This window comes from Mustela nivalis (assembly GCF_964662115.1).
Source record: "Mustela nivalis genome assembly, chromosome: 12".
Lineage (NCBI taxonomy): Eukaryota > Metazoa > Chordata > Mammalia > Carnivora > Mustelidae > Mustela > Mustela nivalis.
In genome coordinates this window covers 12,539,789-12,559,275 of record NC_139031.1, presented here as the reverse complement: position 1 = coordinate 12,559,275, position 19,487 = coordinate 12,539,789, and the positions used below count along the sequence as shown (strand labels likewise).

The 19,487-nt window shown below is 39.2% G+C and overlaps 1 protein-coding gene across 5 annotated transcripts in view; it reads right to left on the bottom strand.

The window, feature by feature from the left end:
• The window catches only part of BRAF (B-Raf proto-oncogene, serine/threonine kinase), a 185,489-nt gene extending 166,251 nt beyond the window's left edge, over positions 1-19,238 (bottom strand). For 2 of the 5 annotated variants that reach the window (XM_082693894.1, XM_082693892.1), the window contains exon 1: positions 18,903-19,237. Coding sequence is in view for 3 of the 5 variants with exons in the window: in XM_082693892.1 (XP_082550018.1) it covers positions 18,903-19,034 (132 nt within the window). In the remaining 2 variants the exon portion in view is untranslated. Of the gene's footprint in view, positions 1-18,902 lie in introns of all 5 variants that reach the window. The other 3 variants (XM_082693895.1, XM_082693893.1, XM_082693896.1) reach the window with 2 other exon arrangements.
• Positions 19,239-19,487: the final 249 nt, after the last annotated feature.

Genomic DNA, 19,487 nt, shown 5'->3' with positions numbered 1-19,487 from the left:
ATATTGAATCTATTTACCCTATAACCCTTACCAATTCAATCACCCTTAAACACTGATTTCATAATTTAATTTTTTAAAAATATTTTATTTATTTATTTGACAGAGAGAGCACAAGCAGGGGGAGCAGCAGGCAGAGGGAGAAGCAGGCTCTCCACTGAGCAGGGAGCCTGATGCGGGGCTCAATCCCAGGACCCTGGGATCATGACCTGAGCCGAAAGCAGATGAAAGCAGATGCTAAACCAACTGAGCCATGCAGGTGTCCCTCATCATTTATTTTAGACCTCCAATTTCATCTCACTACACATAATACAAAGCTAAATTTTTTTCAGTCTAAAAGTGCCTGGGTGGCTCAGTCGGTTAAGTGACTGCCTTCAGCTCTGGTCATAATCTCAGGGTCCTGGGATGGAGCTCCAAGTTCAGTCGGGCTTCTTGCTCAGCGGGGATCCTGCTTCTTCCCTTCTCTCTGTCTCCCGCCACCACCCAACCTTGTGCAAGCTGTCTCTCCTCTCTCAAAAATTTATAAAATTTTTTTCAGTCTATAACTATTCTCCACAATGCAATCCTGTCTAGTATAGCCAAATTTTATTTCATACAAGTCACTCAACTATAAACATGATAATCCTGTTCCTTAAACAAAAGTACCATATATATCTCTAACTCCAGTTCTTTGCAAAGTCTATTCACATTATCTATTATATCTTTTTCCTTCCTTCCACCTGTCTAGGTTAAACACGAACTTCTTCTTCTTCTTTTTTTTTTTTTTTTAAGATTTTATCTATCTGACAGAGAGGCACAGAGAGAGAGAGGGAACTCAAGCAGGGGGAGTGGGAAAGTGAGAAGCAGGCTTTCCCCTGAGCAGGGAGCCCGATGTGAAGCTCGATCCCAGGACCCTGGGATCATGACCTGAGCCAAAGGCAGATGCTTAACGACTGAGTCACCCAGGTGCCCCTAAACACTAACTTCTATCAAGACCTCATTAGCCTACAAAAACATTCCATTTCTGAGCTACTCCATCATCCACTCAGGCACTTAATCACATACTGCCATGTGCATGCCCTGTTTTTTCCATTAAGAGTGTTATCTTCTAGGGGTGCTTGGGTGGCTCAACTGCTTAAGTGTCCAACTCTTGGTTTTTGGCTCAGATCATGATCTCACGGGTAGTAGGACTGAGGTCCACATTGGGCTCTGCACTCAGTAGGGAGTCTGCTTGAGATTCTCTCTCTCCCCCTCTACCCACCATGCCCACATGCTCTAAATAAATACATACATACATCAAATCTAAAAAAAAAAAAAAAAAAAAAAAGGTGTTATCTTTTAGAAGCCTTTCCCCCCCACCATATGAAATCTCCAGCACAATTTCAATATAGCAACTTATTAAATGGAACTACTTTGGTTGAAGCAGAGATTGCCTTTCCACCCTCCACAAACCCAGTGAGTCTCTTCCTTGCTACTCTTAACCCTCAGAAATTTCTTGAGGTATCCTCACAGTACCCAGGTTTTCAGTCTGAAAGAGAAACAAAACGGAACGACAACAAAAACCCTAGCTTTATAATCTGAATAACTTACTGCTGCATAAACCAGAAAGTTATGGTTAAGAACAGAAGTAGAGAAGAAAACTGCCATATTCCACGTGAGGGATAACTATTGGGTCTAAGACTACTGAGAAAGAGCACAGTAATTTAAGTGGCAGTAAGTACTAATAAGCAATGAAAAATAAATATGAATTCCACCTAAGACTCAACTTTTAAAAGGTCCAAAGTAGCCAGTAGTCATATGTGACTATTTAAATTAATCAGATAAATTTTAAAATCCAACTCTTCAGTCCTCCTATACACATTCTGAGTGCACAGTAGCTACCAGTGGACATATTCAACAGCCCCGAACATTTTTCGTGACAGAAATTCTGACTGAATGACAACAGTCTAAGGGAATGCAAAGATACCAACAAAAAACTATTAACACAGTAAATAAAATGATACCAAGTATACTCTGACATATTATGAAAGCAAAAAGTAGAAGTACCTAACTAGGCCTTGAAAAAAGGTAAAGGAAGGCTTCCTGCAATAAGTGAGCTAAGTCCGAAAGGTCTGGATAGGGCGATGACAGGGGAAGGAATTTATATTTCACGCAGCAGGAAAAACATGAGCAAAAGACAAGTCAAACTTGGAGGGCATTTGAAAGAAAGTAACAGGAAAATAAGTGCTTTTCTGTACAGTTTAAAAATTAAACTGCAATGATGAGGATGCTATTCTATGTAGACAAAATAAATATTCAATAAAATTTCAGTATAGAAAGAAGCAAAGAATTATTTTTGAAAAGAAAATCAGTAACCAGACTTTTCCAAATTTAGTTTAAATTCATGAAGAAGTAATAATTCATGTTCTATTTCCCAGTGATTCCATGTCTGTGAGTCAAAATGAGAATGACTCATATCAATTCTTAAACTACCTTGGCAAGTTAACTTTGATCTGAGGACCTATACCACAAAGTCAGAAGTCCCATACTGTGTCTGGACAACAGGTAAAATAATTTAATATCGCTTATCAATTTCACTCTTTGTCCCTAGTCCATTCACTCTCATGTGTCCCCAAACAACTCTAAGACCTTCAGCTCTCTTCTTAATGCACATACCCCCACAACTCACTCTCAGCTGGTAACCTGAGCTTTACTGAAAAAGAATAAAGCAACTGGAAGAGAACACATATGGACTCCCATCATAGCATTGTATCAACATTGTATCTACACTCTGCCTTACCATGTATCAAGTATCCATGCTCCTATTGAGAGCCAATCCTTCCACCTACCACTAAATCCCTTTCCCTCTTTCCTTCAGAGATGACGCCAGCAGTGTCCCTCTCTCCCTCACCCTTCCTTCTCTCTCTCCAGAAACCATTAATGTTTTACACTGTAAGGATTCATTCCTATCACCATATGTCCTCATTTTTTTTAATCATTAAAAAAAAATTCCATGACCCTACTTCCCTCACTAGCTAATGCCCCATTTCTCTGTTCCCCTTCATGGGAAAATTCCTCACTACCTTCACTTCCCCTTCTATTCTTCCTTAAAAATCACTCAATCAGAATTATCTCCTTGGAACCTCATCTCAATGCTCTACTTTTTTTTTTTTTTTTTTTTTTAGGGTTTTATTTATTTACTTTAGAGAGTGAGAAAGAGCATGAGAGGGGAGAAGGTCAGAGGGAGAAGCAGACTCCCCATGGAGCTGGAAGCCCAATGCTGGACTCGATCCTGAAGCTCCAGGATCATGACCTGAGCCGAAGGCTTAACCAACTGAGCCACTCAGGCACCCCTCAATGTTCTATTCCTGTCTAGATCACAATGCCTCTACTCTATTAGCTCCAATGATGAATTCTTAGCATTTTACTTCTCCTAGCAGCATATACAACTGACTACTCTCATTCGATTTCCTACCTTACTGGTTGTTCCTTCTCAGGCTCTCCTCTTTTCTCCAAACTTGGCTCTCTTTCTTCCTGTCTAGGCTCATTCCCTTGATAATCACATCAATATCACAGCTTTAAACGCCACCCAAATCCCAAATTTGGGGTTTGCTAACTGCTATGACAAATACACTCAAAAGGCATAAGGACTCAAATACAATAAAAGCTAATTTCTTATTCATCTAATAGTACTAGGCTGTTGGAAAGGTTAGCAAGGTGGTCTTTACCCATGCAGTATTCAGAAACCTAGGCTAATGGTCAATCTACCATTTACAACACAGGGCTTCCAACTTATCCTCGGAATCATCATGCTTCAACCAACCAGAAGGGAAAAACAGGAAGGAAGGTGTTTGTATAGACCAGACCTAGAATTAGTGTATATTGCATGTACTCATATTAGCCAGAACTTAATCGTATGACCGTGACACCTAGGTAATAAGGAGAAGTGTCTAAGTGCATACTCAGGAAGAAAGTAAGACATACATATGGCAAACAGCTTGTCACTAGGCCTCACTCCCAAACTAGAAATAGATATTTCAAACTTAACATACCCCAAACTGAATTCTTAATCTGTGCCCTCCTTTTCCCCTTGACACCTCTCTTTCTTGCACACCTCACATTCAACCTATCAACAAATCCTATTGGCTCTACTTTTAGAACATCCAGAATCGTTTCTCAATCCTTCTACTGCTTCCAATGTGGTCTAAACCACTTTCTAGGTAATTCCAAAGGCTTCCTTCCTAGTTCCCCTACATCTACCCTTGTCCACTTACAGTCTGTTCTCTATATAGCCACTGGAACATTTCTGTTCATAACTAACTCCTGTAACTCTGTTCTGACTGCTCAAACTTTGAAAGGCTACCCATTTCACTTAAAGCAAAAGTCAAAGGCCTTTGGTCATGCTTCTGTTCTCCCTCCTACTCCAACACCACTTAGATTTCACCTCCTACAACTTGCGTCCTTTCTTTAAGCTACTGCAGCAACTTTGACCTCCTTGCTGTTTCCCTAATAGACAAGGCACATTCCTGACTCAGAACTGTTGAGTTTGGTTCTTCTGTCTGAAATGCTTTTCCTTTACCTTCTAAAATCTTTACTTGTATTAACCTTCTCAACTAAAACCCTACCCTTATCTCCCTATTTTAAATTGCAAACCTTGTCCTGTTTTATTTTTCCATAGTGCTTATTACTTTCAAACATACTTTATAATTTTCTTTTTGTGTGTGTCTGCCCCTCCCCCACTACATACACACACCTCCACCAGCATATAACCTAGATAAGGGTAGAGATCATTCAAATGTACTCCTAAACACCTAGAGTACTACCTAGTATACTGTAGGCACTCAAATATTTATTGAATACTTGAATACCTACTGGCCTATGAAATGACTTAATACAAAAGTCATCAATACAGTTTTGGAAGGATGAGAAGGAAAATGGTGGGTCATAGCTTTAAAAATACCAAAGTCTAACGTAAGTCGTAACACTTATATTTTTCCTATAAAGTCATGAGACTTTACAGACTTTAAAGACAGTCTCCGTACTATCATATTAATACATTATGCCTCTTTCCTATGAAATGCTTAGTAAAAGTATCAATATGTTGGCACTTTGTTTCTTTAACTTAGTAGTGGTTTAAATCAACAGTCAACAGTTCTATCAAACAATCAACATTTAAACAGTCCTATCAATAATCTTATATTAAGAACCACCAAAAGTTTGTAACAAGTAGAGCCATGGGCTGTCACTGAACATTCTAAAAAATGCCACAAAGACTTCTGAAAGAAAAATTTTAATATATTTTTTGTCTTGAAAACAGAAAAATAACCCTACTATAATTTTGTGAAAGCTTTTACATGTTCACCATCTCTTTTTATTCTCATACCACTCCATAGGGGAGGCAGAGCGAAAATCAAGCAGTGTATGAAAGGCTATGACACAGAAAAGTTGCTATAACTATTTAAACTGTTCTTTCAAAGACCCACCCATGATAACCAGTAACCAAAAATCTCCTTCTTTTTTTTTCTTTGAGAGAGAGAGAGTGCACTTGCAGGAAAGGTAGGGGAGGGGCAGGAGAAGAGAGAACCCCAAGCAGGCTCTACCAAGCCAACCCAGGGCTTGATCCTATGACCTGAGCTGAAATCAAGAGCGGGTGGCTTAACTGACTGAGCCACCCAAGCGCCCTTCCTTCATAAATACATATAGAAACTTAAGTGTCAAATTCAACAGCAGAAAAATCCTCTGTAATAGAGTTACTAAAAGATTAAACTACGCTAAATTTTCATGCATAATGAAACAATTTAAGATTATATAATTTAATGTTAATATAAGAAGACACCTGCAGGAAGATATAGGTGGAATATTTCAAATGTTAGAAGCATGTAAAAACTAAGGGGAAATGAACACTGTCAGTGGTTGTACAACAAAAATGTAACAACTACACTGAATTGTTATCTCCTCCCTATCTGAAGTTCTGATACCACACCCATGGAAATACAATCGTGTAAGAAACCAATTTTGAGCTATTTAGGAATAACAACAGTACTTTACCTTTTTATAGTAAAGAAAGTTATATAATTTACAGAAGATAAGACACTTTCATAATGAATGGGAATTAAATAGCCTCCATATAACATTACCAGAAATTATGCTAAGAACTCTAAAATATAATACCTACATAAGACTCTTAAATTAGTAATTGTTTCTACTCCTCTAAGTTACACAAAGATTTCTAAGTAGAAAATATAAACTTTAAAACAGAGGAAAAGCTATTAGACCCAGGCTGACAATATAAAACATACAGATTCAAAGAACTATTTATAATGTTACTGTTGGAGCTATTAATCCTCTTTTAGTCTCAAAATTCCATCTAGAGGCACCTGGGTGGCTCAGTCAGTTAAGCCACCCACTCCTGATTTCAGCTCAGGTCATGATCTCAGAGTCCTGAAATCAAGCCCCATCTTGAGCCCCATGTGGAGCCCCGCATCAGGCTCCATGTCTAGCTCCATGCTCGGCATGCAGTCTGCTTAAGACTCTCTCTCCCTCTGTCCCTCCACCCTGCTCACACTCACTCTGTCTCAAAAACTCCATCTATAAGACCAAACAGAAATTTATTTTCCCAATATTATAATGTAGAAACTACAGTTTAAAAATCCTACAGCAATAGAGGATCACACCCAAGCAGTATTTTAAATTGCTTCAAAATACTCAAAGTGACTAATTTAAAGCATCTTAAAATTTCAATTAATTTGAGCTGTTCTAAAAAGTCATTTTTTATTTATTTAACAGCTATATATTTACTACAAGAAAAAAATGTAAGAATAGAGTATTTCTCAATTTAAACACAAAGTATCTTTTACAATAAGGAAAAGCATTTCAAATATTTTTTTAAAGATTGGGGCGCCTGGGTGGCTCAATGGGTTAAAGCCTCTGCCTTTGGCTCAGGTAATGATCCCAGATTCCTGGGATCCAGCCCGGCATCAGGCAGGGAGCCTGCTTCCTCCTCTCTCTCTCTGCCTGCCTCTTTTCCTACTTGTGATATCTCTCTCTGTCAAATAAATCAATAAAATCTTTAAAAAATATATTTTTAAGATTTTATTGATTTAGGAGCAGCTGGGTGGCTCAGTGGGTTAAGCCTCTGCCTTCGGCTCAGGTCATGGTCTCAGGGTCCTGGGATCAAGCCTCTGCCAAGCAGAGAGCCTGCATCCCTTCTCCCTCTGCCTGCCTCTCTGCCTACTTGTGATCTTTCTCTGTCAAGTAAATAAATAAAATCTTAAAAAAAAAAAATTTATTGATTTATTTGAGAGAGTATGCACAAGTGCCAGACAGTGTGGGGTGAGGTGGGGGGCTGAAGGAGAAAAGCAGACTCTCCAATGAGTGTGAACCCCACAGGGGCCTCCATCTGAGGACCCTGAGATCATGACCGGAGCCCAAATCAGGAGTGGGACACTTAACCAACTGAGCCACCCAGGCACCCTAGAAAAAGCATTAAAAGAACACAAAACAACAACAAAAAACCCTAAAAACCACTAATTTTGGAAAACAGTTGAAAGTGGTCTGCCAAAATACTGAGTTTCTCTCTCCCTGGAAGGGCAGTTTCAAAATTTGCAAGATAATCAAATACAACTGGAATAACACTCCTTGCATGAACATGAACAAAAGTCTAGATGGTATCTACCTTACCAACTGTCACATCGCCCTGTACTAGTCAGATATTTATGACTTATGAACACATTTGCTGATTTTTTTGCTTTTTAATACCTAAATGAAAAGCATGACCAGAAATATTTTGTACTGTAGGGGCTCCCCTTAAGCTAAGCCATAAAAAGCTTTCACCAGTGTAACAACAACAAAAAAAAAGATGAAGGATCCTATGCGCCCCCCAATGAAAAAAGGTAGAAATATGACCAACAACTACCATATGCATTGTCCTTAGTAAAAATAATTTAATAACAATGACTCTAAGATTAATAAAGGTGCTAATTCTGGAAGATCACAGAACATGACACGGGTTTCAAAGGAAAGAACTCTTAAAATGAAGATGGAGAATAACACTATTAACTAGTATATTCCACCAACTGACAGTGACTTCTTTCAGTGACTTCTTTGGTGAGTAAACATCTTAATATAGTGACTTTCACCTGTATATATTTTCATTAGTTAATATTTTTGTAATATGGGGGCGCTTGGGTGGCTCAGTCATTAGGCGTCTGCCTTTGGCGTGGGTCATCATCCCAGGGTTCTGGGATCAAGCCCCGCATCAGGCTCCCTGCTCTGCGGAAGGTCTGGTTTTCCCTCTCCCACTCCCCCAGCTTCTATTCCCTCTCTCACTGTGTCTCTCTGTCAAATAAATAAAATCTTTTAAAAATTTCTTTTTAAATAAAAAAAAAATTTTGCAATATGGTAAAAAGAACAATATTGACATTTTTGTGCAACCTACTGAAACATCCCCTTCATTTCTTATAGAGAAATTAATTTTGGATGTAATAGGTTTTCTTTACCTGCCATTTTTCATGAACCTCCCCACCAAATAATTCAAGATAGGAGTGTACTATTTATATATAGTAGTGAATCCTGGGGTAGAAAACACCTCTGAGAGTAAGAAAATTATGGTCCCTTTCCTTCCAAAAGTATAGTTAACACAAGAAATTTAAAAAATCAAATTTTAAAGTTCTAAAAAACCTAAGAATTGGATCTACCTAATTTTAAGAATTAACTATAAAGCTACAGTAATCAAGATAATGTGGTACTGGCCAAAGAAGAGACATAGAGATCAATAAAAGAGACTACAAGTATAATCAACTGATTTCAATAAAGGTGCCAAGGTAGCCCAAAGAAAAAAGTTTCTTCAACACCTATGAAACAACCGGACACCCATATGAAAAAGAATGAAGAAACTTTAACCTTTACCTCACAACATATATAAAAATTAACTCCAAATGGATCACAGACCTGAATGTAACAGCTAAAACTACAACATTTCTAGAACAAAAACAAGGGAAAACATTTTATGATCTTAAGTTAGATAAAGATTTACTGAATAGGACACAAAAAGCAGGAAACATAAAAGAAAAAAATGATAAAATGGACAAGGTCATTAGGAAAATGAAAAAGACAAACCACAGACAGGGAAGCACGTGCAAAACACATACTGATATACAGGACTTATATCCAGAATATAAATATAGTGCTCTTACAACTCCACGAGAAGATAAATATTGAATAAAAAGATTTAAATGGGAGACTTAACCTAAGAAAACATGTGGATAGTAAGTAAGCACATAAACAGATGTCCAACATTAGGTATTAGAAAAATACAAATCAAGACCACAATGAACAGCGATTACATACCTACTTGAATGGCTAAAACTAAGAACAATGACAATATCAAATCCTGACAAAGATACGGAGTAACTGCAACACTCATTCACTATGGGCGACAATACAAAATGGTCCTACTTTGGCATTTTCTTTCTTTAATTCCAGTGTAGTTAACATACCTTGTTATATTAGTTTCAAATGCACAATATAGTGATTCAACAGTTTCAAAATTTATTACCCAGTGCTCATCAAGAGTTGGTATCAGTACCAACTCCCCGCTGGTAACCATGTTTGTTATCTATTGTTAAGAGTCCGCTTTGGGGGGTGCCTGCATGGCTCAGTTGGTTAAGTATCTGCCTTTGGCTCAGGTCATGATCCTAGAGCCCCAGGATCAAGCCTCATATCAGCTCCCTCCTCAGCAGGGAGTCTGCTTCTCCCTCTGCCCATAAGCATGCTCTTGTGCACTTTCTCTCACAAATAAATAAATAAAATCTTAGGGGGGAAAAGTGTCTGGTATTTTTTTGGCTTGCCTTTATTTTCTTTGTTCATTTGTTTTGTTTCTTAAATTCCACATATGAGTGAAATCATACAGTTATTTGTCTTTCTCGGACTTACTTGGCATTATAGATCCATGTGTGCTGTTGCAAATGGCAAGATTTCATTCTTCCTTAGGATTAATACTATTCCCATGTGCTATATAAACACACACATACACACACACCACTTATTTATCATTCATCAGTCGATGGACACTTGTGGTGCTCCCATAGCTTGGTTACTGTAAATAATCCTGCAATAAGCACAGGGGTGCATATATCTCTTCAAATTGGTGTTTCTGTACTATTTGGGTAAATACCCAGGAGTGTGATTACTGAATCACAGGACAGTTCTATTTTTATTTTTGTGAGAAATCTCCATACTGTCTTCCACAAGCATCTGTACCAGTTTGCATTTCCACAGAGCATGAGGGTTCCTTTTTCTCCATATCCTCACCAACACTTATTGTTTCTTGAGTTTTGATTTTAGCCATTCTGACAGGTGTCGTGTGATGTATCTCACTGTGATTTTGATTTGCATTTCCCTGATGAGTGATGTTGAGCATCTTTTCATGTGTCTGTTGGCCATCTCTACGTCTTCTGTAGATATGTCTGTCCATATCCTCTGCCCATTTTTAAAAATTGGATTGGCAGTTTCTTATAAAGTTAAATATAAACTTACCATACAATCTATCAATCAACCCTGCTTCTACGTTCTTACTCAAGAGAAATGGAAACAAATATCCTGAACTCTGAACAAAACCCTGAACCCAGGTGTTTATAGCAATCTTTATTATAATTGCTGAGAAGTAAAAACCACCCTACTACTCATCAACAGGTAAATGTATAAATAAATGGGAACACATCCATACAACAAAATATTACTAAACAATAAGCAGAAACTAATTGGTGATACATACAACATGGGTGAATCTCAAAAACATCAAACTAAATGAAAGAAGCCAAATACATAAACCCCGTACTTGCATGACTTCATTCACATAACTTTCTGGGAAAGGTAAAACTAGAGATCAGACCAGTGTCTGCCAGGAATTGAGGGTCAGGGAAGGGGACAGAATGCGGAGGAACTAGGAATATTTGAGATGATGAAAATGTTCTGTGTCTGGATTGCGGCAGGAGTTGCAGGATCATTTACATTTGTCAAAACTCATCAAACTGTACAGTTGGAATGGTACATTATGATATATGTAAATTAAAACCAAATCAACCTGATTTTTCTCAAAAAGCAATTATGAACTTTCTATATACCTCTAACCTTAATTTCAAAACCTCTAATATAATTCAGTCTCCCCAGACCAGGAGTCTGAAAACCTTGGCCCATGAACTAAATCTGCGCCATCATTTATTTTAGTACTAGCCCATGAAATGGTTGAAAAAAAATCAAGAGTACTCACAACACGTGAAAATTATATGAAATTCAAATTTCAGTGTCCATCAGTTTTATTGGAACAGTCATGCTCACTTGCTTACACAGTCTAGCTGGTTTTGTGCTATAATGCCATTGTTGAGTCTGTTATTTTGACAGCGACAAAGCAGTTAGGCCCATAGTGCATAAAGTTTTACTATTTGACCCTTTACCAAAAAAATGTTTGCTGAACACTGTTAAGGTACATGTTGTTGAAATTTCCCACACAGATCATTACAACTGAGAAGATTCATGCCAGTGCACATCTCTCTTCATACACAGAAGCTCTAAAATCTCTACAGCCATAAAACACTTTTTTTTTTCAAGGAGAGCAATATGTAAAGCAGAAAAATGAAGAACTTCAAGAGTTAAGATGTAGGGGGACTGAACATAGCCTTCAGTTAACCTCTGAAGAAGGCCTTTGAAACCCAAAAACAGTGTTTTAAAAATGCCCTTTGGAACCAACTGGTTGTCAATCTAGTAAACTGACTTATAAGTAGCATAGAAAAAGAGAACTGCAGGGTGCCCAGTTGGCTCCGTTGGTTGGGCCACTGCTTTTGGCTCAGGTCATGATCCCAGGGTCCTGGGATTGAGTCCCACATCAGGCTCTCTGCTCAGCGGGGAGCCCCTCTTTCTCTCTGCCTGCCTCTCTGCCTACTTGTGATCTCTGTCAAATAAATAAACAAAATCTTAAAAAAAAAAAAAAAGAAAGAAAGAAAAAAAGAACTGCAAAGTACAAAAAAATAGAATGCATCATATGTATTAAGGTTCCATTCACTATTTCTTTCACTACAAATCTGAGTACCTACGTGCCAGATACTGTTGCAAAAGGTAAAGATAAAAAAATGTTCAGTACAGACAAAATCTATTTCTCCTATGCACGTATTAGAGGAACTTAAAACCTGAATTTCTCACAGTGGTATATTACCCTGTAAAAACTACCATCCTATGGAACATTTGTCCCAAAAGTGCTGTCAATAACTACAGCCATATTACAAGAATGAAAATGATGTTTCATTTGACGTTACAGAGCTTCCAGAAGACAAAGTTAATTGAGTTCAGAGCAATTTTTCTATTCTGTATCAAGGATATTCCCAAGACCCAGAAAGGAATGTAATGTTACTGGGCATTCATTTCCCTCTATATGCATAGTCTTGATATGAGAAGAAACAAGACTAATAGTTTTTTAAGCCCAAGAGAAAACATGGAAACCAAAATAATCTCAGAGGGTAGAGGGTAGAAAAAATAATTGCTTAATGTTAGGGTGTAGGCTGTATTAAGCGTTTCTTCTACCATGCTAATTATGTGTGATAGTAAAGTAGGTTGGTAGCCAAAAGAAACTAAAAAATAAAGACTACCTCCCAGAGTACGTCAATGCCTCCAGCAAATATTTAACAAAGGAATGGAACAAATGAGACTATCTTTTTGATTCTTACATTATCTATAACATTATGACTATAAAAGCACTGTTTGCATCTTCCTAGGAACAACGCAAAAGGCAAGGGAAGCAAGGGCAAAAATGAACTATTGGGATTTCATCAAGATCAAAAGCTTTTGCACAGCAAAGGAAACAGTTAACAAAATCAAAAGACAACTGACAGACTGGGAGAAGATATTTGCAAACTACATATCAGATAAAGGACTAGTGTCCAGAATCTATAAAGAACTTAGCAAACTCAACACCCAAAGAACAAATAATCCAATCAAGAAATGGGCAGAGGACATGAACAGACATTTCTGCAAAGAAGACATCCAGATGGCCAACAGACACATGAAAAAGTGCTCCATATCACTCGGCATCAGGGAAATACAAATCAAAACCACAATGAGATATCACCTCACACCAGTCAGAATGGCTAAAATCAACAAGTCAGGAAATGACAGATGCTGGCGAGGATGCGGAGAAAGGGGAACCCTCCTACACTGTTGGTGGCAATGCAAGCTGGTGCAGCCACTCTGGAAAACAGCATGGAGGTTCCTCAAAATGTTGAAAATAGAACTGCCCTATGACCCAGCAATTGCACTATTGGGTATTTACCCTAAAGATACAAACGTAGTGATACAAAGGGGCACGTGCACCCGAATGTTTATAGCAGCAATGTCCACAATAGCCAAACTATGGAAAGAACCTAGATGTCCATCAACAGATGAATGGATCAAGATGATGTGGTATATATACACAATGGAATACTATGCAGCCATCAAAAGAAATGAAATCTTGCCATTTGCGACAACATGGATGGAACTAGAGCATATCATGCTTAGCGAAATAAGTGGTGCAGAGAAAGACAACTATCATATGATCTCCCTGATATGAGGAAGTGGTGATGCAACATGGGGGCTTAAGTGGGTAGGAGAAGAATAAATGAAACAAGATGGGATTGGGAGGGAGACAAACCATAAGTGACTCTTAATCTCACAAAACAAACTGAGGGTTGCTGGGGGGAGGGGGTTTGGGAGAAGGGGGTGGGATTATGGACATTGGGGAGGGTATGTGCTTTGGTGAGTGCTGTGAAGTGTGTAAACCTGGTGATTCACAGACCTGTACCCCTGGGGATAAAAATATATGTTTATAAAAAATAAAAAATTTTATTAAGAAAAAAAAAAAAAGCACTGTTTGCCTTTAAAAAACAGAAAAGCTCCTATACAGGCTCACCTATTTTGAACTCAGTTCTCTAACTATTGCTGATCCTGACCTCACAGAATAACCAATGTGGGTAAAACAGAGAATGAGTAGAAAACTCAAATCAACTTCTGAGTTAGACAAAATCAAGTAAGAATTACTGATAATAAAGGCTTACTGTAATGACAATTTGAAGAGGAAATATGGGAAGCATAGCAACATACTACATTTCCTAAAACAAGAGGATTGTGATACAAAATCTTCATTAAGTACGCAGCTAAATTAATAATATCAAGGTGTCTAAGAAAACAAAATGTAGGGCGCCTAGGTGGCTCAGTGGGTTAAAGCCTCTGTCTTCGGCTCAGGTTATGATCTCAGGGTCCTGGGATCGAGTCCCGCATCGGGCTCTCTGCTCAGCAGGGAGCCTGCTTCCTCCTCTCTCTGCCTGCCTCTCTGCCTACTTGTGATCTGTCTCTGTCAAAGAAATAAATAAAATTAAAAAAAAAAAAGAAAACAAAATGTATTTTCAATTCTAAAGGAGACGACAACTTTATTACTGGGGGAAAGGAAAAAGGAAGAAAGCTAAGCATCTGCCTCATTCTTCAACAGGTAAGCATGAGGTCTTAAGAAAATGTTAAATAAAATAAAAATAAAAAATAACACTGCAGCCTGCTCCTTTCCTCTCCTCCCCACCATTCACAGAACATAGGTTAACAATTGTTACAACAGCTTCCTATTCATCCTTATCAGGAAAGCAAAGGACAGAGAATTGAGAAAAGTCAAACTTCTCTGGCCTGTTATCCAAATATAATTTTTCTGGCCTATTATCCAAACAAGATTAAATCAAGTTTGCTCTTAGGTTTACTACATTCAAAGATCTGAGCATCCAGTACCAACATTCCTTTCTTATCTGTTTACTGATAAATGATTCCTTTAACAGTCAACATGTGTAAGTGACTGATATCAGATAGTTTTCTAAATAAAAGGAGTAGAAGCCTAAAGAAGCGAAGGAAAGAGAAAGAGTACACAAAGAGACAACCAGAAATGCTAAAGACAAATAGCTCTTTTATAGTTATGCTTAACAGGTATGTTCTTTCCACCTTCAAAAATACCTAGACAAAGTATTAACAGCAAAACCAGAACTACACAAGCACACAGTATGCTAACGGGACTACCCCCTTTTAGGAGTATGAGGTAATCCAACCTGGTTTCACACGGCTAATAAAGATGAGTTTTAATACCCTGGACCACAAGATAAAGAAGATCCCATCCCAGAATACTGCTTAGTCAATGATTATAATTACACAACTTAACTAAGGCTGGTGATAAGAGATCTTGAAAACAATGTTAATTTTAATTGTAATACAACTACAAGAAGCTCCTTCTACAGAAACACAGCAGAAGAATAGTTAATAAATATCACACTCTGGTAGAACACATTTTAAAAAATAAATGTATTTATTATATCATATAGTCATGCTATCCCATATTATACCATATGATCATGGAAAGAAACATTGGGTAAATATAAATGGTCAGAAGTAAAGGTTTAATGCCCAAAGTGTAAGCACATTCATTTCATAAATATCTAATAAGCTCCTATCATTTACCAGAATATTCTATTTTGACATCTACAAAGTAATAGAAATACAGGACATGAAATCTGTTCACTTCCCAAAACAATTTAAAAACTAAAATCTACATTCTATGTTCAAAATGTTTGATAACAAGCAGTTAAAAAAACTCTAATATCCAAGAAAAATGATTAGTTTTAAAAAATGAAATGTAAAATATTTTGCTGTATTAAGTTTAAAAATATTATAAAACCACATATACTGTATTATACAAACATTTTAAAAGTTTTGGATACACACCAAAATGTTTAAACTAATTATATCCTAGTGGCAAGATTACAGATTTTTTCTTCTTTTTTTTTTTTTTGTACTTATAGCTTTCTAATTTTTCAACAATGAATGTGCTTTCCCTCTATAGACAGAAATTTTAATGCAGCTGAAATTTCCCTCTGAGAAACTTTAAAAACAAAAACAGAAAACTATTTTACTGTCAGGCAAGGGAATTCTTTAGTATAAAATGTGTCATTTTACACAAGTATAACTTCATTTGTTTCCATGTACTTGGCAATTATATCTCTTCAAGTACACATAAGGAAGATAGTTCAATTAAAAGACCATGGTACATATCAGTTTGTACTGGATTAACAATACAACTTCAAATTTTAAATGATTTCTTGGAGGAATTTCTTCTGCCATCCATAACACTGATGTCTATATTCAAAAAAGATCCACTTTTAATCATTTATTCCCCTCCTCCCCAATGTGAATACCTTTATTATCAGCTCCTATCAGAAATTATAGAGGGAAAACTATTCATCACTAAACATTAAAACCTTAGAGGAGGAGGCAGTACAAAACACTTCTAATTGAATTTAGTTAGGAGTATCCTTTGTAGTTTCAGGAGATACCAATATGCTTTCCAATGATTGGCAAATTTAAACTTAAATTCATTAGTGTAGTGGTTCTCAAGCATTGATACATGAGAACTGCCCAGGAAGTGTGCCAAAATACTGAAACTTACGGCACTCTTACCTACTGAATCAGAATCTTGAGTATAGAACTCAAAAAAACAATCTGGCCCTTTCAAATAAGATAGCAGAGACTGTACTTAACAAAAGACTTCTCTACATCATTGCAAACTGTTCTACTGAGCCTTAAAGTTCTCAATGTAAACAATGTTATAATCAGAGAATTACAATTTCATGACCCATACCCATTAATTTATCCATTCTTCTACTCTGTAATAGTCTTCAAAGTTACAATTCAACAAAACCACACATACACTACAGAGTAAAGCAAGCCCAGAGGCACCTGTGCCTGGTAAGACAAAGGCATATCCGATTCATGGAAAAAATAGACAGCAGATGTGACCCCTAGTATTTAGCTATTAAAAACAATGTATCCTAAAAATAAATTTCCATGTCAACGGAACAAAGCTGTTTATAAATAAGAAGGAATGTGGAGGTGTGGGGAAGACAAGAGGAAGCTTCAGCAAGTCAAGAACCAAAAGCCAGGAAACAAGGCCAAATGAATGGTAACAGGCGACTAGGAAATGAGAATAAACTAGGAAATGGAAGAAGGGAAGAGCTCTATCCTTAGAATCCCAGAAGTTGGGGAAAATGAACAGATGTTAGAGGAAACTGATCCAAGCAAAAATGCAAACTAAAAATTAAGTGGAAAGTCGTGCAATTACGGAAGGAAAAAATGAAACAAGATGGGATCAGGAGGGAGACAAACCATAAGAGACTCTTAATCCCAGGAAACAAACTGAGGGTTGCTGGGGGGTTGGGGGTAGTGATAGGGTGGCTGGATTATGGACACTGGGGAGGGTATGTGCTATGGTGAGTGCTGTGAAACGTGTAAGCCTGATGATTCACAGACCTGTACCCCTGGGGCAAATAATACATTATGTTAATTTTTTAAAAAGAAGATATGAAAACTTTAAATCAAATGATGATATAGAACATGATGCGCATAGATGGAAGTGGTATAAGAGGCTGAAAAATTATTATTGTGAACAAACTAGAGCAAGCATATAGGATGAATTTCCAAAGATGATGAAGCAGGAAAAGGAGCATTGCACAGACAAGAATGAGGCGGTGAGAATTGGGAAACCAAATGTAAGCAGAAGGAAGGAAAGAGAACTTTGAGCAAAGTCAACGGAATAACTCATGTTATCTAATCAATTACAAAGCACAGTTATTATACTAAATAGTATCTCATAATTTGCAAAGTATAATAAAGTTGTTATTTTATACAGTACAACGCCAAATACTAAATGGAATAAATTTTCCCTAAAAACCGAACGTAAGTAATTTGACCAAGTGGTAAGAGGCTGAATATTGCAAAAAACAGGCCGAGAGAAGGAGAAGCCAAAGCGGGAAAAGTGAAAGGTAAAAACTGGGACAAAAAGGAGGACAACAGAAAGAAATCAATCAAATCTATTTAAAAATGGGTAGGAAAAAAATAAAGAGGTGTGAATACACAATGGAAGACTAACCAGAAAGTGTCTGTAATGCAAATGAAACCTGATGGAATCCTGACAGCTTCAGGATTCGGAAAGTAAGGAAGGAGCTCCAAAGCGTCCAGACGGACTTGTAAAGATAACAGATAACAATGTTAGGGAGCAGCAGAATGATCCAGACGACCTGAAGAGAACTAGGGTAAGAGAGGTGCAAAAATGGTTTTAAGTAGAAACTAAGGCTAGAAGGCTGGCAGGTCCGACAACCGGCAAAAGAGCGGAGCAGCAGATGGGAATGGGTTGGGGGGAGGGTTACCACTCAGCGACAGAGCACAGAACTGGGGGCCTGACACCGGGATAAAAAGGAGAACGGAAACAGTGGGATTTAAGGCTGAACAAGTCAAGATTAAATCAAAACCAACCGCTGGGTAAAACAGGTGAAGAGACATCCCCCAAACAAGTGGAAAAGTGGAGGGGAGAGCAGCGGCCTGAAAAGGGGGACATCAGGGAGAGAGGAGGGGTATGATGCGCCCCATCACTCCCGTGACCATATAATAATTACAACAGCAACTCAAGCTGGGGTCCCGGCCCCGGCTACTAACCTACATCTTTTCACCTGGATGCCGCCACCCTCTCCTACCCCCCACCCCCAAAATAATGAAAACATCGAAGAGACGAGAGCCTGGCTACCTTCAGCCAGCCGTGACCTTCTCGGACCAACCCTGAGTCTCGCCCCCTACTGATAGCCTCCTGCTCAACCAATGCTGCCCGAATCCCCCAAGCTGGGGTGCGAGTCAGGGAAACCCCCCTGGGCCACTGTGTGTGTTTACGTAGCGAGGAGCTGCATGACGGAGAGGAACAAGGCGGGGATGCCCATCTCCCACCCCGCAGAACCCAAAGAAGGATGTGGCTGAGGGCACCAGAGCCCCCACCGCCACCTCGTTCCCCCAAAAAACACCAGCCAGCCGAGCCCAGAGCTCGGAGGTGTGTAGGGTGCGCCGGCACTCACCTCCTCGGGAATGGCAGGGTCCGCAGCCGAAGAGGCCGCGGCGCCGGCGCCGGCCTCGGGCTCCATATCCCCGTTGAACAGAGCCTGGCCCTGCTCCGCGCCGCCGCCGCCGCCGCCGCTCAGCGCCGCCATCTTATAACCGAGAGCCGGGGCCGGAGCGACCGCTGCTGGGCGGGGAGGGGGGAGGGCGGGGGGAGGCGGAGGGCGGGGGGCGGCGGGGAGGGACGGCCGGGGCGGCGCCGGCGGCGGGAGGGCTCCTGGGCCACCTCAGGAACCGGCCCGCGGCCCCCGGCGCAGCCGAGCCTGAGGGGATTGGGGGAAGGACGCTAGGCGGGGGGCGGGGGAAGGGGGCGGAGACGACTAGAAGTCGCCGCGGCAACGGCGTCACCCCCGTGTCACGGCCGTGACGTCACCCGGGGTGCGTGACGTAATCGTAGGAGCGCCCTCGCGCCGTCGTCAGGGGAGGATTCCTTCCCCTCCTGCTCACCGTCGCGCGCGCACGTTTCCTCGGCTCCGCGGTTTCCATGGCTCCGATTTCCTACTTCATTCTCTTCTCGGTCTTAAACCTGTTCTGTAATGTGGGAT